This window comes from Salvelinus sp. IW2-2015, linkage group LG8, assembly GCF_002910315.2.
Source record: "Salvelinus sp. IW2-2015 linkage group LG8, ASM291031v2, whole genome shotgun sequence".
Lineage (NCBI taxonomy): Eukaryota > Metazoa > Chordata > Actinopteri > Salmoniformes > Salmonidae > Salvelinus > Salvelinus sp. IW2-2015.
Genome location: NC_036848.1, coordinates 54,736,907 through 54,762,018, shown reverse-complemented (window position 1 = coordinate 54,762,018; position 25,112 = coordinate 54,736,907). Strand labels below are relative to the sequence as shown.

General features: G+C 42.2%; 3 protein-coding genes across 3 annotated transcripts in view; all 3 read right to left on the bottom strand.

Annotated features, from left to right (window-relative positions):
• Nucleotides 1-7,701, bottom strand: part of LOC111968179 (nuclear protein localization protein 4 homolog) — a 37,987-nt gene extending 30,286 nt beyond the window's left edge. Inside the window, exons 1-4 of the mRNA XM_023993750.2 lie at nucleotides 7,524-7,701; nucleotides 6,368-6,448; nucleotides 3,723-3,832; nucleotides 3,305-3,535 (exon numbers count right to left, since the gene is read on the bottom strand). Coding sequence (XP_023849518.1) covers nucleotides 3,305-3,535; nucleotides 3,723-3,832; nucleotides 6,368-6,448; nucleotides 7,524-7,538 — 437 coding nt within the window. The 5' untranslated portion in view covers nucleotides 7,539-7,701. The remainder of the gene's footprint in view (nucleotides 1-3,304; nucleotides 3,536-3,722; nucleotides 3,833-6,367; nucleotides 6,449-7,523) is intronic.
• A 3,690-nt stretch (nucleotides 7,702-11,391) lies between these two features.
• Nucleotides 11,392-13,847, bottom strand: LOC111967059 (retinal rod rhodopsin-sensitive cGMP 3',5'-cyclic phosphodiesterase subunit gamma). The gene is made up of 4 exons (XM_023991963.2): nucleotides 13,726-13,847; nucleotides 11,924-12,151; nucleotides 11,772-11,812; nucleotides 11,392-11,647 (listed from the first exon to the last, which is right to left on the bottom strand). Exons 2-4 carry the CDS (start codon nucleotides 12,067-12,069, stop codon nucleotides 11,571-11,573), a joined length of 264 nt encoding a protein of 87 aa, XP_023847731.1. The 5' UTR covers nucleotides 12,070-12,151; nucleotides 13,726-13,847; the 3' UTR covers nucleotides 11,392-11,570.
• Nucleotides 13,848-18,455: 4,608 nt separating this feature from the next.
• LOC111968178 (oxidoreductase-like domain-containing protein 1) lies at nucleotides 18,456-21,884 on the bottom strand. The gene is made up of 2 exons (XM_023993749.2): nucleotides 21,690-21,884; nucleotides 18,456-19,527 (listed from the first exon to the last, which is right to left on the bottom strand). Exons 1-2 carry the CDS (start codon nucleotides 21,738-21,740, stop codon nucleotides 19,105-19,107), a joined length of 474 nt encoding a protein of 157 aa, XP_023849517.1. The 5' UTR covers nucleotides 21,741-21,884; the 3' UTR covers nucleotides 18,456-19,104.
• Between the last annotated feature and the right edge of the window lie 3,228 nt (nucleotides 21,885-25,112).

The window sequence follows — 25,112 nt, the reverse complement described above, 5'->3', positions numbered from 1 at the left end:
CTAACGTAACAGCACAGCTACCGCGGCCATGCTAACGGTTACAGCACAGCTACCGGCCATGCTAACGTTACGCAAGCTACCGGGCCATGCTAACGTTACAGCCATCAGGCTACCGCGGCCACTGCTAACGTTACAGCACAACTACCGCGGCTACCATCTGCATTGCTTGCTCTTTGGGGTTTTAGTACTGGGTTTCCGTATAAGCACTTCGTACAAACTGCTGGTGTAAAGAGCTTTTTAAATACATTTGATTAATTAATTGACGCATCTTTCAAATTTTTTTGGCCATGGATATAAAGCGCGGTGTACGTCATCACTAACACCTGACTACAGAAGTGATTGGCAGTTTGATATGCAGGCATTGCTAATTTTCCAACATCAGACACCCCTAACGTCGGGCACTCTAGCGGTTGGAAGATTAACTCACCTCAACATTTAAATTGGACTGGAAAATAACGGTACGTTTGCGATTAAAGACATCCTTCTAGCTAGCTGACACTTATTTTCATTGCAGTTTATGTAACGTAAAGTTAGGTTGAGAGTTAACAACAAAAAAACAAAACAAAAAATCATACACATATATAATATATATATATATATATATATATGTTTATGTATGCTATTTTTTGTTTATATATATATAATATATATATATATATATATAATATATATATATATATTATATATATATATATATATATAATATACTACACACACAAGTTTTTGGGGTCCATTAAAACATCAAATGATCAGAAATACAGTGTAGGACATTGTTAATGTGTAAATGACTACTGTTGCTGGAAACTTGAGACTGGCGAGATCTATATTGACATCAAGTGTTTAAAATCGAAGCATGTCAACTAAAATGCCTCTGCTTTTATCTTCTCCCACTACCATATTTGGTAGTGAGTGGAAACGCCAGGCGGATGCTTCACATTTATACAGCCGGTGAAATATCTGTCTCATTGTTCTAGCTGTGCCTACAGTTAACAGCATTAGACCTCTCAAATGCTTCCCTTTTTAACCAGTAAGCCTAAAATCCCAGAMTTGGTGTGTTTTCTTTGTCCCTGTTTGATTAGTGAGCTTAGAAATAGATGGGCAGGCTTTTGTTAAAACATGAAACCAAAGTAGGCCCCTAGGCGAATGAATAAGCAACTTGCCTTCTTCAAAACAATGTTATTGCTGCATATTTCAGTCTGGAACCTGGGGGAGTGTAACCTAATCTATTACTCCAAAACTGCAACTTGTGGTTGGAACACACTGTGTGTTCRCTACTTTAACCAACCAGTCCATTTTGAATGTGTGATCAAGCGGACTTTATTTGGCAAGGAATGTAGCTCTTCTACAGATTCTGTTAGTGTATCCCATCAGTCATTTCTGTAGGCCTAATGGGAGCTTGGATGTGTGTAGAAAGAGCGTCAGATTGAAGAGGAGTGAGAGACACGTAACGGAGGGAAAAGGAAAAATGTAATAGAATAACTGATCACATGGTTAGGTATCTTTTTTTGTTTTGAGTCCCTAAACCCCAATACACAAGTAACACTCGAGTCCAATGTGAATTAACAGTCGTCTTCGGGACAAAAATGTCACTCGCCKAAAGCAGATTCCAGATGCCTAATGCTACTATATATGACTGTGGTAGGCTCGGGCAAAATACCGCTTATACCGGGGCATTTTGAAATACCGACAGCCACTACTTTTAACTATAAGTATACCTAAATTATATCCAGCTCATGATAAGTGGCTAGATGTCAAGATCAAGATCTTCTTGGTTACAGCAGAGACCCCTATCCTGGATTAAAATCCCGGTTGRTTAAAATAGTTTGGTGCGTCAAATTGCACCTGCTATATTTTATATTTGAGATTCTTCAAAAGTAGCCACCRTTGGCATTGACAGCTTTGCACACTCTTGGCATTCTCTTAACCAACTTCACCTGGAATGCTCTTCCAAAYGTCTTGAAGGAGTTCCCACAACAAGCAGCKACTGGTTGGCTGCTTTTCCTTKACTATGCGGTCCATCMCATCCCAAACCATCTCAATTGGGTTGAGGTTGGATGATTGTGGAGGCCAGGTCATCTGATGCAGCACTCCATCACTCTCCTTCTTGGTCAAATAGCCCTTACACAGCCTGGAGTTATTTTGGGTCATTGTACTGTTGAAAAACAAATGACAGCGCAAACCAGATGGAATGGAGTATCGCTGCAGAATGCTGTGGTATCCATGCTGGTTAAGTGTGACCTTGAATTCTAAATAAAAGCAAAGCCCCCGCACCCACACCGCCTCCTCCATGCGGTGGGAACCACACATGCACAGTTCCACGGTAGTTGGAACCAAAAATATCAAATTTGGACTCATCAGACCAAATGGACAGATTTCCACCGGTCTATTGTCCATTGCTCGTGTTTCTTGGCCCAAGCAAGTCTTCTTATTGGTGTCCTTTAGTGGTTTCTTTGCAGCAATTCATCCATGATGGCCTGAMTCACACACTCCTCTGAACAGTTGATGTTGAGATGTGTCTGTTACTTGAACTCTGAAGCATTTATTTGGCCTGCAATTTCTGAGGCTGGTAACTCTAATGAACTGACCCTTTGCAGCAGAGTTAACTCTYGGCAATCCTTATGAGAGCCAGTGTCATCATAACACTTGATGTGATGGTTTTTGCAACTGCACTTGAAGAAACTTTCAAAGTTCTTGACGTTTTCCGGATTGACTGACCTTCATGTTTTAAAGTAATGATGGACTGTTCTTGCCATAATATGGAGACTTGGTCTTTTACCAAATAGGGCCATCTTCTGTATACCACCCCTACCGTGTCACAACACAACCGATTGGCTCATAARGCATTATTAAGGAAAGAAATTCCACAAATTAACAAGGGACACCTGTTAATTGAAATGCATTCCAGGTGACMACCTCATGAAGCTGGTTGAGAGAATACCAAAGTATCCAAAGCTGTCATCAAGGCAAAYGGTGGCTACTTTGAAGAATCTCAAATATATTTTGATTTGTTTAACACTTTTTGGTTACTACATGATTACATATGTGTTATTTCATAGTTGTGACGTCTTCACTATAATTCTACAATGTAGAAAATATTAAAAATAAAGAAAAACCCTGGAATGAGTAGGTGTGTTCAAACTTGTGACTGGTATTGTATATAAATCTTACAGCTGTGGATCACTGTTCCTCTAGATCTTTACTTAAATACAACATACAGGAAGTATATAAATCTTACAGCTGTGGATCACTGTTCCTCTAGATCTTTACTTAAATACAACACACAGGAAGTATATAAAACTCTTACAGCTGTGGATCTTTATTCCTGTAGATCTTTCCCTCCTGCTTGGCCAGGTACTGGTCGATCTCGTCCTCGGAGATGTGGGGCGCCGAGTGGGAGCGTGACATCATGGACGATGAAGAAGAGGACGAATGGGAGGTAGAGGGTAGTGATGACGAGTGAGGCGTGGCCACGTCCATGGTCTCTCCTGCCGGTCCCGGGGAGCCCGAGGGGTACAGGTAGAGCATGTCTCCATGTCTAGAGGGAGGGAAGAATTAGACATTAAATTCCCCCACACACACACAATGAGCATAATGACAATCCAAGGAAAAATTTTGAAGTGACGATATGACAACATGTGTAGCTAGCTAAATGGAGCAGTCTAACGACTAGTGATCCATGTAATAGATCTAATAGTAACAACTCAATGTTGCTCCTAACTCACTTGATCTTCAGCAGGCTGAGGGTCTTATTCTGGGACTGGATCTCGTCAGTTTTGTTACGGTTCAGGAAGATGGTGAAGCCGTTGGAGGGGAAGCCAAACTCTTTGCCCACCTGACAGTAGAAACAGAGTAATGACGATTAGTCCCGTCTCGCTTGCCAGACTCATGGCACGGCTGTGGGAAGAGACTAGGTAAAGAGACTAGATAACGATGAGCTTTAGTTGAGGGTTAAGTAGGGCCASTTGTCTCCTGGAGCATGGTACATCATGACTGTAGTATAAAGTAAAGTGTCTAATTGTCTATTAAAAGCACATGAAATAAGAAAAAAACTAAGATTGCAAGAAATCTGGTTGTGAAGATCGCTCATGTCTCGCTAATCCTTCTATCATCGGTGTGTTTAACTAAGAGTGTTCACTCCACTTATTTTAACTACCCATTAAACTGTCAAAGTGGATTACCAACAGGCTGACAGAGCTGAAAGTAAGACTGTCAGAGTTGCCTGGTCTACGGTCATTATCGCAGAGACATCCAAGATCTAATGAGTCCTCGGAGCACTTCCGCCGAGCCTAAGTGAGCTTTCTTGCATTTAATCAAATCCATAATGGTTTAGTGGTGCAAAGAAAGTCAACTCTGTTGTACTGRAGGTCACATCTCACCAACAAAGGAAAAGTCATAATTCCAAGAMATCAGCAGGTAAAACATTAATGACTGAGGATGTCCATGTTGTCAAACTGGAAGGTTAAAGRAAAGGTGTCACTAAGCAGGTTTCAATCCAACTTTATTTGAGTAAAGTACACACACGAGTATGTGGACACTTCAAAATGAGTGGTTCAGCTATTTCAGCCCCACACATCGCCATAGACAAACATTGGCAGTAGAATGGCCMTAGAGAAGTGCTCAGTGAATTGGTGGAGGAGGAATCCTGGTCTGGGGCTGTTTTTCATGGTTCAGGCTAGGCCCCTTAGTTCTAGCGAAGGGAAATCTTAATGCTACAGCATACAATGACATTCTAGACGATTCTGTGCCTCCAACTTTGTGGCAACAGTTWGTGGCAATTCCACAAATTAAKTTTTAAGAAGGCACACTGGTTAATTGAAATGCATTCCAGGTGACTACCTCATGAAGCTGGTTAAGAGAATACCAAGCGTGTACATATCTGTCAAGGCAAAGGGTGGCTACTTTGAAGAATCTCAAATATATTTTGATTTGTTTAACCCTTTTTTGGTTAATACATGATTCCATGTGTTAATTCATAGTTTTGACGTCTTCACTATTATTATACAATGTAGAAAATAGTAAAAATAAAGAAAAACCCTTTAATGAGTAGGTGTGTCAACTTTTGACCGGTTGTGTGTGTGTGTGTGTATATATATATATACACATTTCCTGATCTTTCTTATACATCTCTCAGATATAGAGGACAGACACTACAGAACCAACTTCCTTTAGATTTTTTTTGGGGGGGGGCTATCTGTTGTTCCATGTAGTGAATATGTTATTCAATGCACTAATAGCAGAAAAGCCCACCCCCCCCCAAAAAAAATCGGAAAAATACCAAACAAAAGATACCTCGAGTGGTCTTAAAATTCGAAATCAAATAGCAAAATGATCCTTGGTATAACCTTCTCAAACAATTCCATATAGCTTCCTAGACCRACGCCCTCCCCACCCAGCTTAAGACTCTTATGGGTTAATGAATGCCTCTGAGCTCTTCATGCAACTCTCCATTTCCATCTCTCCCCATCACTGACTGAGTGACTGTACATCTGAGGACAGGGAATAAAAAAAATACCCTCATTGATCTGCCACACATTTCTTTTTTAAACTCAGACATGCATTTTTAATAGGGCACTGCCGCAGGCAACCCTCCACGGTGACCGAACAGCCGGCCACTCCTGATTCAGCCATTGATGTGGAAATTTGACTCCCACTTAAGATTTCCTACCCAATACTGTCTCGCAGTCGCTGAGGTCCATTTGTGACCAAGGCGTTGCCCATATTTCACTGTCATTATCTAAATGCTGCTAAGCCACAGTTAGACATTCATATCCATTTCATCCAAACACAATCTGGCTAGATGAAGAGGATTTGGAATGGAAAACCCTTACTGGAAGGTAGCTAGGTACTCACAAGGGGTTTTATCCTGGCAGGATAGCAAGCAGCTGCTGTGGTGAATCTATTGATAGCACGCTGTTTAAAAACATTGCATTGCACACCATTCTCTCTCCACATAACTCACAGCTTTCCCTACACACACACAGGGCTCTGCTGAGCCATGCATCGCATCCATCAACAGTGGATCCCATTAACTGCACAGGCAAGGGGGGGGGGGGGGGGGTAAACACTGCAGAAACACCTTCGCTTTCCTGCAGAGCTGCCTGCTTCATACATAAATTAACAGAGGTTGAGCACAGGCTAGGCACAGGGAGATAAAGATTTATAAAATGTCCACCTTCTGATGCTAGCTGCCCAATAGCACAGTTGGAAAGAATGTGCTATGAATATGACAACAGAATGACAGAAAGAACTACAAGTTTCCCATGTGTTTGTGGGAAGTATTGTTTGCTGTACACGGCCCAACCATATAGCCTAGAGTACCACTGAGAGCACATGTTTGTCTTCATATCATGCATCCATACTTTAATACCTTATTGAGGAAAGCGGCTGCTGTCTCCTTCTTGGTGGCAGGGATCTTCTTCATCCCGTTCGGGGACTGAACCCTGATGATCTGCAAATTAGGAAAAACATTACATTCMCCACACCATAATATAGTATGTTGTTTCCTTGAATTTAGATTGCTTTGCCAAACCAAATACATCCATTGGGGAAACCATATTGGTCATGACTCATTAGCAAATTTGATGAACCATGAGCTGGTTAACTGCAACCCACTGAAAACATGACACTGCTGTAGCTAGTTAGATTGTTCTTCTCTCTTTCAGTGTCAGGACCATGACAGTGCATAAATGTTGGTGGAGGGTCGTTGACACCATTGTCGTTCATCTTTATCATGACACACAGGGTCATAATTCACAAGCAATAACGTGGTTGTGATATTAAATTAACAGTAGCTAGTTTAGTTAGGAAATGTAAATGACATGAGCAGCTGATATCATGCCATGGGCCGGCTAAAATACCAGTGACTGATTTTCAGGTCATTGGCTAACTTAGTTCGATTGTTTTACCTCGAATGAGCAAAGATAACAACACTAGCTAAAGTTAGCTAGCAGGTATTGTGGCTAACTAATGTTTGCTAGTCAATTTTTCTGCCACAAGTTGAATACAAGTGAATGAACACTGACTAGCTTTTATTTTTCTAAAGTTAGTTAACTGTTGCTTCTTTCTTGCAAAAAAACTAGAGGCCAAGGTTATGTTGATAAAACCAGTTCGTTTGCTAACCACAGGTACTGTATGTAGCTAACTAGCTAGTTAACAAAGTCAACAATGTCCCCTTTCTCAAAGTGAACGTCCACGCATTTTTAAAARCCAATAACGTTACAAAGATAACGTTATGTTAACAATATACTATGTACTTGTTTATTAAATAAGATAGTTTAACTAAAACGACCGTACATACGGACACATTTTAATTCAAACATTTCTGACCAGCTAAGCTTGCTAACAGTGAGTTAGCAGTTATCTAGGCCTTGTCATTCTAGTACTGATGCTAGCAAGTGGCTAAATCTGCTGCCTCATCACTCCGATAATCAGACTTCGGTAACGTTYGCTAGCGAAGTTAGCTACCTAGCCGGCTAACAATCCACAATATTTTGTCAATAACTACAATGTGTTGTCACACTTACAATATTTTCTGCCATGATGTACGGGTTTGTGCTCCCGATGTATTTCGCTGTGTAACAAAATAGAACGATGTCAGAGATTAAAAATTGACTGACTGGACAGAGTCAACGAAACTCCACTCCACAATTCAAACACCGGGCGTTACACGCTAACAAGTCCGTACCCTAGTGTCCCTCCTCAGCAATTGCCCGAGTGAAACAATCAATATAAAATAATTCCGKCACTTTATTTTACCAGGTTATTACYCCCTCGATAAAGTAACCACATTTAATTGAAATTAAGGGATAATAAAAAATACCAGTCATTTTTTGGCTGTTGTTCAAATTGACGAGCCCTAAACTTTTTGTAGGAGCCATTTCGGTCTGCTTTACTGTGCTCGTTAGAGAAAAGAGGAAGCGTGAAAGGGACGTCACTACTGACAAAAAGTCATAATTATGGCTAAACCCCGCCTATTTCTACAATGTATCTTTTTAAAATCACATTTTAAATCTAACCCTGAACTTTAACGTAATCACACTGCTAACATTATGTCAAATMAAATGTTATTGGTCACATACACATGTTTAGCAGATGTTGTTGCGAAATGCTTGTGTTTCTCGCTCCAACAGTGCAGCAATATCTAACAAGTAATATCTAACACTTTCACAACAATACACACAAATTGAAAGTAAATGAATGGAGTTAAGAATATATCAATATTTGGACAAGCAATGTCAGCGCGGCATAGACTAAAAATACAGTAGAATAGAATATAATACAGTATATACATGAGATGAGTAGTGCAAAGTATGTAAACATTATTAAAGTGACTAGTGATCCAATGATTAAAGTGGCCAGTGATTTCAAGTCTATGTATATAGGGCAGCAGCCTCTAAGGTGCTAGTGATGGCTATTTAACAGTCTGATGGCCTTGAAATAGAAGCTGTTTTTCAGTCTCTCTGTCCCAGCTTCGATGCACCTGTACTGACCTCGCCTTCTGGATMATTTTTKTTTTATTTAACTAGGCAAGTCAGTTAAGAATAAATTCTTATTTACAATGATGGCCTACCCCGGCCAAACCCGGATGACGCTGGGCCAATAMTGTGCTGCCCTGTGGGACTCCCAATCACGGCCGGATGTGATGCAGCCTGGATTCGAACCAGGTACTGCAGTGACGCCTCTTGCACTAATATGATAGCAGGGTGAACAGGCAGTGGCTCGGGTGGTTGTTGTCAGAAGAGGACTGGCCWCCCCTCATAGTCTGGTTCCTCTCTAGGTTTCTTCCTAGGTTCTGACCTTTCTAGGGAGATTTTCCTAGCCACCATGCTTCTACACCAGCATTGCTTGCTGTTTGAGGTTTTAGGTTGGGTTTCTGTACAGCACTTTGAGATATCAGCTGATGTAAGAAGGGCTTTATAAATATATTTGATTTGTCCTTGATTATCTTTTTGSCATTTTTACCCACTACGAATGACTGATATTATGAGATGATGCAGAGATAATGAAGAGGAAAGATTGTCTTCTACATGAGTACACAACTACAAACTGCAGCGCACAACTACAAACTGCAGTGAACATAATGAAAAGACGAGCATGCAGCATAAACACAATACACACAGGACACAACGCCAACATGCGATGGACAAAGTAAAAGACAGAGAACATGCAATCATATAATACCTACATCTATGAARGATATATGCTATTAAAATGGAACTGGCCATACGGGTACATTGATCTCTGGYAATATGATTCAATGAAACATACAATTGAAATTGATAAGAAACTACAATGAAACAAAATAAAACAAAATTATGGTAAGCGTGATAATGAAAAGAATGAGATGAATGAAATAGAGATCACATGCCCAACTATATAATATGTCAAAGAGACGTCAACATGAGCATTGGGGAAGATGAAAAACCTAGAAAAAAAAAGCGCAACAACACGAGACATCACCAACTACTACTGCCCAATCACAGCATGGTAGGGTTATCAGGTGACAATCACATTTGGAATCGAGTTTGACATGTGAGATTTGTGGGTAATCTGTGCAGTGGCTGTCAGCGCCATCTACATCCATTGTAGTAATGTTGCACACACATTAATCTCCAATCCATGTCAGTGGAGGCTGGTGAGAGGAGCTGTAGGAACATGGGCTCATTGTAAATGAATGGAATGGTATCAACCACATCAAACATATGGAAACCACATTTTCGACTCTGTTTCATTTATTCCAWTCCAYGCATGACAATGAGCCCGTCCTCCTAKAYCTCATCCCACCAGCCTCCACTGCCCCATGTATATCATGCTGCTTGGGGTAAAACTAAAGGCAGCAAAAGTCAAAATTCCCAATGACAAGGTGTTTTTTCCAAGCCATTAAACAAGCTTCTATCCCYGAGAATACTTAGTTAGAATATATAGTACCAGTCAAAYGTTTGGACACAGCTACTCCTTTATGGGTTTTTCTTTATTTTTACTATTTTCTACATTGAAGAATAATATTGAAGACATCAAAAATATGAAATAACACATATGGAATCATGTAACCAAAAAAGTGTCACACAAATCAAAATGTATTTTATATTTGAGATTCTTCAAAATAGCCACCCTTTSCCTTGATGACAGCTTTGCACTCTCTTGTTATTTCGTAGTTTTAATGTCTTCCCTATTATTCTACAATGTAGAAAATAGTAAAAAATAAAGAAAAACCCTGGAATGAGTAAGTGTGTCCAAACTTTTGACTGGTTACTGTACATGTCATATAATAAAGATAGTCATAAATCCTTTATTATTAAAAAAGAAATAGAAAATCAGTATAATAAAAGGAGAAGTAAAGAGTATGCCAGTGTTAAACAGGATAGAACGTTAGAATCATGCTTCTGTTAAAGTGTGTGTTTGGGTGTGGTGTGTGTGTGTGTGTGTGTGTGTGTGTGTGTTGTGTTGTGTGTGTGTGTGTGTGTGTGTGTGTGTGTGTGTGTGTGTGTGTGTGTGCGTGCGGTGCGTGCGTGCGTGCGTGCGTGCCTGTGTGCGTGCGTGCGTGTGTGGTGTGTGTGTAACACTAATGATAGGGAGGGGAAAAGGGGAGTGGGATGATGAGGATCATGTAGCTTCATCCACATTGTCCCAGGAACAGATTCCAGATTCCAGCTCAGCAATGACCAGCAGCTGTCTCATCTCTACAGGAGTCATGTTTTACATGTGTAATATTCGGCATAGATGAGCAGGCGTCTATGATGACAGCAGAGGTGCCGAGGCACATGAAATGAGAACCCACCCATTTCACGAGTATGTCACTTGTTTGTCAACTCAAGGTTGAGGCTGCTTTGCTTTCGTAAGTGTCGTTTGTTGTGTTCCGTGTAAAGGAGAGGATAGAAGAAGAGAAGCACGTGGCGATGGTGGAGGAGAGAAGGGCAAAATGGCTGCCGGTTGCTGCGATAGACAGCGATACCAGAACAGAGTCCTAATCATGAGCAGACATTTTGTATGATGTGAACTTTGTCTGCAGAAACAAAACAAGAAACCAGTGAAAGATGGATACACTCTTAAGGAAAAAAAGGGTTCCAAAAGGGTTCTTTAGCAGTCCCCATAGGAGAAACCTTTTTGGTTCCAGGTAGAACCCTTTTTGGTTCCAGGCAGAAGTAGAACCCTTTTGGGTTCCAGGTAGAACCCTTTTTGGTTCCAGGTAGAACCCTTTTTGGTTCCAGGCAGAAGTAGAACCCTTTTGGGTTCCATGTGGAATACTCTATGGAAAGGGTTCTACATGAAACCCAAAAGGGTTCTACCTGGAATTAAAAGGGTTTTACCCAGTAGCAAAAAGGGATCTACAAAGGGTTCTACAGCGGGGACAGCAGAAGAACCCTTTTAGGTTATAGATAGGAGTGTAGACGGTTCTTTTTCTGTAACGCTTTCTTTATTATTATATTTTTTTTGCAGACAATTCTTTGCTTTAGTTTATGTTTGATAGTTCTAGTCAAACGCAGTGAGAGTGCTCGAGGCACATGCATGGTTTGAAGTAGATGGAGGTGGAAGCAGAGGACTGTGGGATGGATGGTGAAGGTCTGGATGACTTAGATGATACCATATTTGGCCAGCTCGCTAAGCTCCAGGTGGTTGAAGGCCTCCCAGGGGCAGATTACTGTGATGTCTGCAGAGGAAACACACGTTACGTTCAGTAAAAGTCAGTAGGCCAAGCAAACCCTACAATATGGCTTTCTACAGGTTTTAGGGAAGGCACAGGTAGAGTAGATAAACAGTAATAATGCACGTACCAGTGCCTAAGCCCTCCATTCCAGGGATATCATCGCCAAAGCTGTAAAGGAGACAGAGATCATTTATTTACAATCAGACCGCATGAAAATGTCATTATGCACTTGTCGAATGGCTGTTTGAGACTAAGAAACCCAATGAAAGTGGCCCTTACCCCTGAATTCCCTTCTTTGGGGGCTTGCTCTTGAACTGGCGAGTCTGCCTCTGCTTGAATTTAGGGGGTCCCTTGCGTGGTGTTGCAGGGCCTCCAGTGACACGGGTGGCAGACTTGATCTCCAACTTGGGGACCTCGAGATTCATGGTTATTAGTTAGCTGGTTGGTGTGTGCAGCTGGTTATGTGTTCAATCCCTCTCTGAAGTAAAGTTGATGAAATCTCATCAACTGGGGAAATGAGAGAGAAACAGATTGTATTACACCCACATTTCATGATAGAACTCACATTGTCATAGCTTGGTGTTTTTTCAATTCGGTATTTACTGTTTGGAGTTGAGATAAGAAATTCAGTATTGACCGTTTGGAGTACTGACTGGCTGCATCACCTCTTGGTATGGCAACTGTATGGCATCCGACCACAAGGCACTACAGAGGGTAATGCGTACGGCCCAGTACATCACTGGGGCCGAGCTCCCTGACATCCAGGACCTCTATACCAGGAGGTGTCAGAGGAAGGCCCTAAAAATTGTCAAAGACTACAGCCACCCAAGTCACAGTCTTTTCTCTCTGCTACCGCACGGCAAACAGTACCGAAGCGCCAAGTCTGGGACCAGAAGGCTCCTGAACAGTTTCTACCCCAAAGCAATAAGACTGCTTAACAGTTAATTAAACGGCTACCTGGACTTTCTGCATTTCACCCCCTACCTACATGTACATATTACCTTAATCAATCACACCAACTACTTCATACCCCAGTACACTGACTCAGTACCGGTACTCCTTGTTTATAGCCTGTCAAAAGCCTGTCTATAGCCTCGTTATTGTTATTGTATTGTGTTACTATGTTATTTTGATCTATTTGTTAATTTTCTTACTTTTTAATTGCATCGTAAGTAAGCATTTCACCGTAATAATAAAATATAATTAAAAGACAAGTCCCTGGCCCTTAACTTTGTCTGACATATAGACCTCATTCTTATCCCCTTACTGATCGTATTGCGCTTGTAATTTAATGTCCGATGAATGTCTAGCTCGAATAACTAATGACCCAATTTCATCATGTAATCCCCAGTTCAACGTAAATAAGCACCCGCCCTCCCTCCCTTTCCCACCACATCCTCCCTCCTCATTTCAAGCCAGTGGRCAGCCATCTACACTTGGGCTAATCTCATTAGTACAAGGACAACACYGAGAATATGCTGAGCAGCCAGAAAGGGTCTAAAAGAAGCAATCCTATTATCTACCCCTCATACAATGGTGTTCCAAAAGCTAACAAGGCTCTAGAATGTTTCTTKCCGGGATCAACTGTACATTATGTTTAACTCAACAGGAGGTCACTTTCAATGCACAATGATGCATTGAGCAGCAGTTGAGAAAATGAAATATGAAAATCAGCCATATTTCCATTCTCATTGACTGATGTACAGTACAAAATACAAGAATGTTCAGAAATGTGATTGTTTTGGGTCCGTCTAATTTAAACTGCTACGTGTATCAGGAACATTTCAAACAGTAAACGGATCTCAAACTGAAAAATGTATCCACACTACAAAGTCYTAAAGCAGTTCTCTCTAAATCCATTCAAGAAACTCCCAATATCAATATAACCGCTCAAAACTCTCTCCCTTCACACATTCCCTCTTCAAGTGCCAACTATTCAGCAAGTAGTATATTTTCTTACTACTTGAAAAACTGCTCTCCCCTCCTCTCTTTTCTACGAGGTTCAACAGTACAGTTACAAAAATCCATCACGTCTCTGTCATCATGGGCTATGTGTCTGAATGGATGGTGGGTGTACTCACCTGCTGCTTGGGTGAAGGCTAGCCAGAGGAGCGGGCGTGGGCGCTGAGCGCAGCTCTCTCTAGCAGATGTGTGGGTCTCTATGCTAGGTTGGCTCTGAGGGCCAGGCTGGGCTGACCGGACTTCTTATATTCCTCATGACCCCTCTGCAGATTAGGAATGTCCCGCCTCCCATCACTGACCCATTGTTATCGCGGCTCTAGCCTGAGGTGGGGTTCAGTGGGTGGGGGTCAGGGGGCGGGAGTCAGGGGGACCCTTGTGAAGGGGCGGGGAGCAGAAGAGGGGGTGAAGGGAGATGGATGGAAGTTAATTAGAGCGCTAAGGCAGCAATAACTTGAATGCATTTAGTGTTGATTGTATTCTAGCATGTTTTCCATACATGAAATCCAAGATGACACCTTCAATGGTCTTTTATCTACAGTCTTCAAAATCCTTCAAACTAAATGGAGACATAATAAGGGATACCACATTGCATGGAGGTGTGGATTAATCAACTGGATGAATGATGTCATCGTGGCACCCAGAACCAAATCAGTTCCTGGATTTAATGAGAAAACTGTCACGAGAGATTATGAATTATGTAGCTAATAATACATTATTGACTTGGATGGTAATGAAGATTCTCCATATGTCCAGAACCGTCCAGTCCTAGCCCTACTGACCAGAACCTTCCAGTCCTATCCCTACTGACCAGAACCTTCCAGTCTATCTCCCTACTGACCAGACACTTCAGTCCTATCCTTACTGACCAGAACCTTCCAGTCCTATCCCTACTGACCAGAACCTTCCAGTTCTTATACTACTGACCAGAACCTTCCAGTCCTATATACTGACAGAACCTTCCAGCCTTATCCCTACTGACCAGACCTTCCAGTCCTATCCCTACTGACCAGAACCTTCCAGTCCTATACCTACTGACCAGACTTCCAGTCCTAGCCCTACTGACCAGAACCTTCCAGTCTATACCCTACTGACCAGAACCTTCCAGTCCTATCCCCTACTGACCAGAACCTTCCAGTCTTATACTACTGACCAAAATTCCAGTCCTATCCTACTGACCAACCTTCCAGTCCTATCCCTACTGACCAGAACCTCCAGTCCTATACCTACTGACCAGAACCTTCAGTCTTATACCTACTGACCAGAACCTTCCAGTCCTTCTTTGTTATTGCACTGGGACAGAGGGCTTTGATAGGAGTCTGGCCTTGCACTGCCAGAGCGTGTGTGTGTGTGTGTGTGTGTGTGTGTGTGTGTGTGTGTGTGTGTGTGTGTGTGTGTGTGTGTGTGGTGTGTGTGTGTGTGTGTGTGTGTGTGTGTGTGTTGTGTGTGTGTGTTGTACCTGTCTTACTCTCATCTCAGTCAGTCAGAGAGAGAACATGTTCCTGTTTATCAGGCAAAGCTCTTGCAGAGCCTAATGCTAATGTTTCTCTCACGTAGGCCTACGCTACAAATAAATCCCTACTGACCAGAACCTTCTAGTCTTATACCTACTGACCAAAACCTTCCAGTCTATCCCTACTGACCAGAACCTTCCAGTCTTATCCTACTGACAGAACCTTCAGTCTTATACCTACTGACCAGAACCTTCCAGTCTTATCCTACTGACCAGAACCTTCCAGTCCTATCCCTACCTTGACCAAAACCTTCAGTCCTAGCCCTACTGACCAGAACCTTCCAGTCCTATCCCTGCTGACCAGAACTTCCAGTCCTATCCTACTGACCAGAACCTTCCCAGTCCTATCCCTACTGACCAGAACCTCCCAGTCCTATCCCACTGACCAGAACCTTCCAGTCCTATCCCTACTGACCAGAACCTTCCAGTCCTTCTCCACTGACCAGAACCTTCCAGTCCTATCCCACTGACCAGAACTTCCAGTCCTAGCCCTACTGACCAGAACCTTCCAGTCCTAGCCCTACTGACCAGAACCTTCCAGTCTTATACCTACTGACCAGAACCTTCCAGTCTTATCCCTACTGACCAGAACCTTCCAGTCCTATCACCCTACTGACCAGAAACTTCCATCTCTTATCCCTACTGACCAGAACCTTCCAGTCCTATCCCTACTGACCAACCTTCCAGTCCTATCCTACTGACCAAACCTTCCAGTCTTATACTACTGACCAGAACCTCCAGTCCCTTCTTTGTTATTGCACTGGACAGAGGGCCTTTGATAGGAAGTCTGGCCTTGCACTGCAGAGTGTGGTGTGTGTGGTGTGGGTGTGTGTGTGTGTGTGTGTGTGTGTGTGTGTGTGTGGTGTGTGTGTGTTGTGTGTGTGTGTGTGGTGTGTTTACCTGTCTTACTCTCATCTCAGTCAGTCAGAGAGAGAACATGTTCCTGTTTATCAGGCAAAGCTCTGCAGAGGCTAATGCTAATGTTCTCTCTCACGTAGGCCTACGCTACAAATAAATCCCTACTGACCAGAACCTTCCAGTCTTATCCCTACTGACCAGAACCTTCCAGTCCTATCCCTACTGACCAGAACCTTCCAGTCTTTATCCCTACTGACCAGAACCTTAGTCTTATACCTACTGACCAGAACCTTCCAGTCCTAGCCCTACTGACCAGCCCTCCAACCTTTTACGTAACCCTCTCTCCATCCATCTGGCCAAGGGGTGTCACCAAAGCCTCAATGCCCATCCCTCAGGAGTATCTCAGATTGACTGATCTATTACTCAACGCACCAAATAGGCTAATCCTCTACAGTGAGTGTCTTCATGTAGGCTACTCACCAGATTACTCACATGTACCTCACTCTAAAGACACTCCATATGCTCTCGGATGGTTGCTCACTTGACTGCCTGCAGCCCCCCTCCCTCACTCTGAAGAACAGAAAACAATTACTCTGACTGGAGTTGGGGATATAGTGGCTGGCTTCTGTTCTCTGGTTAATTAATTACATTGGGTAAACCCACAGGAGGCCGGGATTATTTCACCTCAGCGGATTATTTCACCTCAGTGGATATATTCACTCAGTATTGCCAATATATCGGTTTTCAATTTGTCACACATCTACATGCATTAGATTTTAAAATGAAGTGATTCAGAAAATAGACTGCATGTGGCCTCTGCCATCAAATACCATCTCCTCTGCATCAATACCATCTCCTCTGCATCAAACCATCTCCTCTGCATCAAACCATCTCCTCTGCATCAAAACCATCTCCTCTGCATCAATACCATCTCCTCTGCATCAAAAATCTCCTCTGCATCAATACCATCTCCTCTGCATCAAACACCATCTCCTCTGCATCAAACCATCTCCCTCTGCATCAAAACCACTCTCCTCTGCATCAATACCTCACTCTCTCCTATCCACAACCATCTCCTCTGCATCAATACCATCTCCTCTGCATCAAAACCATCTCCTCTGCCTCAAAACCATCTCCTCTGCATCAACACCATCTCCTCTGCATCACAAATCATCGCTCTGCATCAATATCCATCTCCCATGATAAAAAACCAATCTCCTCTGCATTCAAAGCACCAACTCGCATCAAAACCATCTCCTCTGCATCAAAACCATCTCCTCTGCATCAATACCATCTCCTCTGCATCAAAACCATCTCCTCTGCATCAATACCATCTCCTCTGCATCAACACCATCTCCTCTGCATCAATACCATCTCCTCTGCATCAATACCATCTCCTCTGCATCAATACCATCTCCTCAGCATGTGATATTCATCAGAGCCCAAGAATAGTAGGCCTATGGCATTGACTATTGTTCTTTCTGACCTGAGATATTTAGTTTCATGTTGTCCGTAGCCCATTACATGTATTGTACTACAATCCTATTTTTGAAGTGAATACCATTACTGTAAAATAAATACAATAGACTAGATGAATATTTCATGGGGTGGCTAAACATTATGTTTGCTAGACAAGGCATAGGTTAAGTGACATGGAAAGGATACATAATGATTTCAGTGTGTATAGCATTGTAAACTCCCAGGTATCGATCTCACCAAACACCACTGCTCTTTACTAGGATCCTGAGTTGACTTCATTCATCTGAGCTGTAGTCAATCAGTAGTTGTCCAGCAGTGTAGAGTGCTGCCACGTTCACAACTGTAAAATCAGAAATCTCTGCTTTCCGACTTCAGTGCGATCAAGACAACTGGAAACTCTTAACAAAAACGAGCTCCGACTGGGAAAAATTGTTTTGAAAGAGTCATCCAAGTCGGAAACTCTGGCATCTTTCTAAAGCTTTTTCTGAGAACAGTTATTGTTTGATCTGGGTTATTTGGGGGGGATTATACATTATAAGATATTCTTTAGGGTGATCAAGCCAGTTGGCTATGATGTCATGGAAAAAATGAAAGATTATGCTGGTTGTAATGTTGTTTACTGACAAGTGCCCATGTCACAATGCTACATGTCATAATGCTACGTCACAATGCCACATGTCATAATGCCCGTACTGCCAAGAGCCCATGTCACAATGCTACAAGTCATAATGCTACGTCACAATGCCCCTTCCCGCTAAGTGCCCATGTCACAATGCCACATGTCATAATGTCCCTTACTGCCAAGTGCCCATGTCACAATGCTACATGTCCCCAATGCCCCTTTCCTGTGCATTTATTCTCACATGGAAACAAAACGTGAATGTCAGGTGTCAAAAAGTATTTTTTATTCAACAGATGATAACTCTGTACTATTGAACTAGACCACCCTACAGTGATCAATATCATATCAGAGTCAAAATGGTCAAAGAAAATGAGAGTTCATTCAGTCACACAAGTACAAGATTTATTTCAAAACAAATGTTGTCCATCATCAACCTACACTTACAATTTATATTTAAATAATAATTAACAACAACTCATCCACCACCAACTGAAATAAAATCAAATCAATCCATACACCTAAAAATGTTTAAATCCAAACATAACTGTGCGTATTCTATTTCAAGTGTCAGGGAAATGTATTTTTCAGCTTCATTTGTCACAGCATAGCAGAAAGTAACACACTGTCAGACGGCATAAATAAATGAAACATCAAATGTATTGTGATTATGTGAACATTTAAACCATTAGGCCTACAATTATTGAATGCCTCAACAAAGTAGGCTTCTACGGCACTAGGCTATATTTATGCATGAATGAAATTATAAATCATACATGACATACACATGTAAAACACTATAGATTAGGTTAGAATATGCAAGATTATGCGATGACAAAAACTAGTTGAAATGTCCATGACTAAGTGAAATGACAGTTTGATAGACACGTACGATAAAATGCATACCAGTATTCAAATCTGAGGGAGTGGTTTTAAAGTGCATACAGTGTCAAAAGGCCCTCAATGTCCCCATTCCCTCTCTGCACAGACACACAAACACACACACACACACACACACACAAAAAAAAAAGTCTACTTCTTCTTCATCATCATCCTGATCTCCATCTTCAGGAAGGCTTTCAAGTTCTCATCTGATACGTTCTCCTCAATAGCAGCCAGGGCACTCTCTTTCCCAAACTCTCCGTTACGGTAGTACTCTAGGAGCTGCTCTGCGTGTTCAATCCACACACAGTTATGGCAACCGCTCATACAACAGTGGGTGGGGGTGAGTGGAGGGCCAACGGCCTTGGCAGGAGGGGGGTCAGAGCTACAGTGGTCAGAGCTAGACTCAGGGCTACTGTCTGTGGTGGCTGAGGTATTCAGAGTAGGAGGAGTTGGAGTGGTTGATCCAACTTCAGTTGTGACTCTACGGATAGTTCCTAGTCTGAGGTAAGGTTTTACCCACGGCAGTTGAAACTGTTGAGAGATCCGCCCTCCCAGGTACAGGACACACAGCTGGTAGAAATACAAAACATATTGCCTCATTTCATCACCATCATGTGATAATGAAAGAGAAGGGTGAGAGAGAAACYGGATGGTGTGGTAGGTAGTTAGCTATCTAGTTAAAAAAATGTACTGTTAAGGAGTGTAGGCTTGGGGAATGAGAGCTAGTAGCTAGCTATCCCTTGATCATGACTTTCAGTTCCTTTATATTACATATAAGAGTCATTGGATGAAGGCCTCTTCTGTATGGGGGAGTTTTCTTATGAGCCCCGACACTCGGTCCGAACATAAACACCCATCACGGTTTTGGAAGCATAAGGAACTTATCTTTCATATCAGCAAGAAATAAATGTACAAAAAAGTGAAATGTTAAATTGATACTCACCTTTATAGGGTAAGTCTTGCCACATGGCCATACCTCCATGTTACAGTGAGTTCACGGAAAACAGACAGAAGACAGTTGACTACCTGTGCTAATTACCTGTGCTAAACCTCAACCTTAACCTTCCTCTCTCACAAGTGACATTTCTGATCCCCAGCTACATGGGCACCCCTACAATTAACACATTCCACTACTTTCCCCAATACTACACATCCCTTTGTCTCATGCACATTTCTCACACCTTGGACCCTCTCTCCTACCCACTGCTGCCACATGSCCATAAGCTTGACACCTGTAACATCGTAATGTATTCGGCTCGTACAGGATAACTTATATATCCTAACTTCACTCTGCCGGGCAAAGACTCAACTTCAAAACTCAAAAGAACAGACGACTCTTCTGTTTCCCCACTGTCTGCGTCGCATCAAACGACGAGCATCACATACACCGGGAAAATTTGCCCTCAGCTGGTCAACATTTATATCTACTGCTACCCCAGTTATCACTCCTTTCATTGGTGCCCTTTTCTRGAGAACGAAACAGTTCACTTTTCTTGCCCCCCATTTTGTTTTACTTCGAGTGCATTCTTCCTCTGCCCAACTGAAGCAAATGATTATCACTAGACCACCTTTAGTTACCCTCCCTGATTCCACATGACACTCGTTTTTCACCTACCTTGAAACCACAAATGGATCAGCCAAAAGGCAAGAGTCCACTTTTTCCATAAACTTCACTCCTACTGTCACAGACTCTTCTTCATCCTGATCCTCGGTGCATACCTCYGTCTCCGATAACTTTACTGTGCATACCTCGGTCTCCGATAACTTTACTGTGCATACCTCGGTCTCCGATGACTTTACCGCACCTACCACCTCCGATGCTTCACCCTCATTCACTTCCATTTCTCCTCCTGTGTCTTCAGCTCACTCTGCTTACACTTTATACCATTCTTCTTTGACAAACCATCTCCCTTTTTCCCCCCCCCACCATTTTTATCCGACTCAAGCTCACCCTCTTCTTCCCTCACTCTCTTACACCTCTTCTCCCTCTCTGTTTTCCAAGTACACGTCTCCTTATGATTATACTGTCGCGCCATCCCTGACACCCATAGTGTACTTGCTTTATCTAGGGACTCKATTTCCCCCTTCGGGAGCTATGCTCATCTGCCTCTTATTTTGATGTGATATGAAAGTAGATGAATTATGTTTCTAGAACCGTATCGCAATCGAGAATCAACATGCGTTTAGATGGAGTATTTGGCTGTTTTGGCTTCCAGAGTCAATTCGCCCGTAAACAGAACACGTAGCCAATGTCCATGAACTATAAGGAGTAATGGTATGTACCTTTAGTCCAATATTGGACAAAACAGCCAAATASTCCATCTAAACGTGAATCGATTCGCAATTGCGCTACGGTTCTAGAAACACAKGTCCTCGACTTTCATATCACATCAAAATAATTTCATAAATACAAAATGCACACTTACTCTACACCTTTTTAACCAGTTTTAGCAGTATTTTTCAGTAACAACACCTCTTCCGTTTACAGGTGTTAGGAGATACAGATAGRTGATTAGCACAAGTAGTCATCGGTTTTCCGTAAACAAACGCTGTAACATGGAGATATAGTCGTGTGGGGAACACTAACCCGMTTAACGGTCTGTATCAATGTAAAATCAATCAATTTAACACAACTATCCCTTACAGAAGACGCCTTCGTCGAATGACTAATGTATAACGATAATAGTACTGAGAATCATGACCAAGGGACAACGCTTCTGTTGATAACCAACCTTCTGTAAAGACAACGATGATCCCATGATATTTCCTCTCAAACGAAACATCTTTCTGATGTATATGATGCTACATATCTGAAGACTTAATTTCCTATGTAGAGTACAATCCACAKATCTATTTCCCCCCAAGTGTTTCAGCTACTTGGCTAACTTGGCCTTGAAATTCCGCCATGTTGGAATGAACTATGACCGTCAGTGACTGTAAGCAAGGTTGCTGATTGGCTGAAAGGAAACATAGTGCGGGCTGATGTTCATGACTGCATTGTCAACCTGTGTCCAGCAGATGTCATTAAAGCCTATCGTTCAGTTAAAACGTCCCTCAGTGTCTGATTTTGTCAAGAAAAACGTAGCAAACGAATGTACAGCATAATGGTACATTTATAAACAACGGATATTTCAACAGATTTGTATTGAAGATGTTAGATACATTTTTATATGCCCTGCTGGCTGTAGGCTACATCAATACATTTGTACTTCCAACAAAAAAGAGACTCGTGCTTCATCACTACTACATCAAGCTGAGGATGGATGGAGYGTGTGAGTATTACCCGATGGACATCTTGTTGCCAAGGACTACCTGCTTAGAGAGTTGAAGAGCTATGCATCTGCTCTGTCAGGATTCTCTCATTAGTGCATGAGAAAAGAGTCTTAACACATTTCGCCATGACATCATTTGATTCCACTTTTGAGTGTTAGATTAAAATAYTTAGAACATCATATTATAGGGGAGCTCTATGGTTTAGCTTTGTAAAACTAGTTTCAGTTCGAGTCATATATAATGCTTTATGTAGAGGGCTATCCCTTTGGGCAAAAGCCGTTGAAAATATGTATTTCTGAGTAAAATACATATTTTTCTGTCTCGTGCTCACTGGGATGTTGTTATTCAAGTATTACATTTTGTAGCAGCACACCYACAAGTCTCCTCTGTTCTAAAGTATGCCAACAAACTAATATCCGGATGCCAGCCCTTCACTGATTCACTTCCTTGCAATTACTCACACCTCCAAAAGAAAATACTTTCCTTTGACTGCGTTACAATGGTTGGCAAACATATGCAGCACAATTGTACATCTTGTCCAGGGGTCTGTTGGCATTAGAATACTAGCCTACCTCTGTGTGTGACCGTGAATCATGGAAGTCAATATTACACCAACAGGATTCTCTCTCACTGTATAGCCAGTCTAAATACTACAATACGTTCAGGTATTTCTCCATACAGCCTAACCTACTACAGCATATAGTAACAAACAAAAAAATMCACCTTTATTTAACCAGGTAGGCTAGTTGAGAACAAGTTCTCATTTGCAACTGCGACCAGGCCAAGATAAAGCAAAGCAGTTTGACACATACTGTACAACAACACAGAGTTACACATMAAATAAACAAACATACAGTCAATAATACAGTAGAAAAAGTCTATATACAGCATGTGCAAATGAGMTAGGATAAGGGAGATAAGGCAATAAATAGGCCATGGTGGCGAAGTAATTACAATATAGCAATTAAACACTGGAATGGTAGATGTGCAGAAGATGAATGTGCAAGTAGAGATACTGGGGTGCAAAGGAGCAAGATAAATAAATAAATACAGTATGGGGATGAGGTAGTTAGATGGGCTATTTACAGATGGGCTATGTACAGGTGCAGTGATCTGTGAGCTGCTCTGACAGTTGGTGCTTAAAGCTAGTGAAGGAGATATGAGTCTTCAGCTTCAGTGATTTTTGCAGTTCGTTCCAGTCATTGGCAGCAGAGAACTGGAAGGAAAGGCGGCCAAAGGAAGAATTMGCTTTGGCGGTAACCAGTGAGCTATACCTGCTGGAGAGCGTGCTACGGGTGGGTGCTGCTATGGTGACCAGTGAGCTGAGATAAGGATGGTTGGCAAACATAAGCACATTTGTGCCACACGCCGAGAGGTCTGTAGACCGGTATTACCTCTGTGTGACATGACTGAAGTAAATATTTTCAGGGTCTCTGCACAAAAGTGATATGTCTGTTATTTCTTCATAGTGTCTGTAGCCTTCTATGCTTGCTGAAATAATCCCAAGACTRTTCGTTACTCATAGGTTGCATCCCAAATGTCATACTACTTCCTTAATGGGCCCAGGTCAAGAGTATTGCATTATGTGACCTTGCCGTAGGAAGTAGGGGTCCTGAGGGTGCTGCAGCACCCCCTATGAAAAATCAGATTTAAAAAATCATTATATTCAATAAATGTAAAAATCTTGAAAAAAAATATTWTTTCACAAAAGTAGTGAACAGGGCTAGTCCTTTACTAGTCCTTTATTAATGGCCATTGTGGACATAGACATTTGTCCAGCCCCCTGTTGGAGAAAAAAAATCACAGCTCCCACACTCCCAAACTACTTCCCCAGGCTATGGGCAGGGGGAATTTGTCATGATTTCGGGGCATGTTGTCACACTGAAACTTATTGAAGCCTCTGACCCTGCATATCCATTGCATGGGACTGAAGGCTCATATTTAACTAATTTTAAAATTAGTTTCTCATCCCATTCTCCTCTCTCTCTACTCTCTCCTCTCTCCTCTCTCTCTCTCTCTCCTCGCTTCTCTCTCTCTCTCTTCTCTCTCTCTCTCTAGTACTCTCTCTCTCTCTCTTCTCTTCTCTCTCTCTCTCTCTCTCTCCTCCCTCAGTTACTCTCTCTCTCTCTCTCTCTCTTCTCTCTCTCTCTCACTCTCTCTCACTCTCTCTCTCTCTCTCTCTCTCTCTCTCTTCTCTCTCTCTCTCTCTCTCACACACTCACACACACACCACACACACACACACACACACACACACACACAACACAACACACACACACACACACACACACAACACACAACACACACACACACACCACAACAACACCACACACACACACACACCACACACACAACCACACACACACACACAACAACCACCACCCAAACTACTCCCGTGGCTATGCTGTGTGGGTAATAGGAGGCCATTTGGGACAAGGTCAAAAGGTCATTCTTTTGTAACTCCCTGAGAGGAGTTCGCTGATTGGCTAATCTTATACATTTTATTAAGAGCGTTAGAGTGTTACTGGTTCAGATTCGGTCGCTAATAAATGGCTTCATTTATGTTCATGTGTGATAATCTGTTTCTTTGATGTGTTTATTCTCTGTGAGAGTAGGCAGGCCTGTGGCCACAGCCCATGCTTTCTTACTCTATTTGACCACTTCGATGATGCATGACGAAGTATGTTAGTAGTGTTGTGTGTGTGTGTGTGGGAGGGGGGGGATCCCTATGGGCCTTAATGTTTGCAAGCCACTTCCATGGAGACTCTGTAGCACTCTAGTCAGATGCCTGACTGGGCCTTTATCTGAGATACCAGGGGACCTACAGGTGTGTCACCTACAGGTGGGTCACCTACACCTATATATGTGTCACCTACAGGTGT

Coding starts and splice junctions, on each gene's coding strand:
- LOC111967059 (XM_023991963.2), bottom strand. CDS start 12,069: ATGAATCTCGAGGTCCCCAAGTTGGAGATCAAGTCTGCCACCCGTGTC. Junction 11,813..11,923: donor CCAAAGAAGGGAATTCAGGG/GTAAGGGCCACT, acceptor TCTCCTTTACAG/CTTTGGCGATGATATCCCTG. Junction 11,648..11,771: donor AATGGAGGGCTTAGGCACTG/GTACGTGCATTA, acceptor TTTCCTCTGCAG/ACATCACAGTAATCTGCCCC.
- LOC111968178 (XM_023993749.2), bottom strand. CDS start 21,740: ATGTTTCGTTTGAGAGGAAATATCATGGGATCATCGTTGTCTTTACAG. Junction 19,528..21,689: donor CATCGTTGTCTTTACAGAAG/GTTGGTTATCAA, acceptor TATTTCTACCAG/CTGTGTGTCCTGTACCTGGG.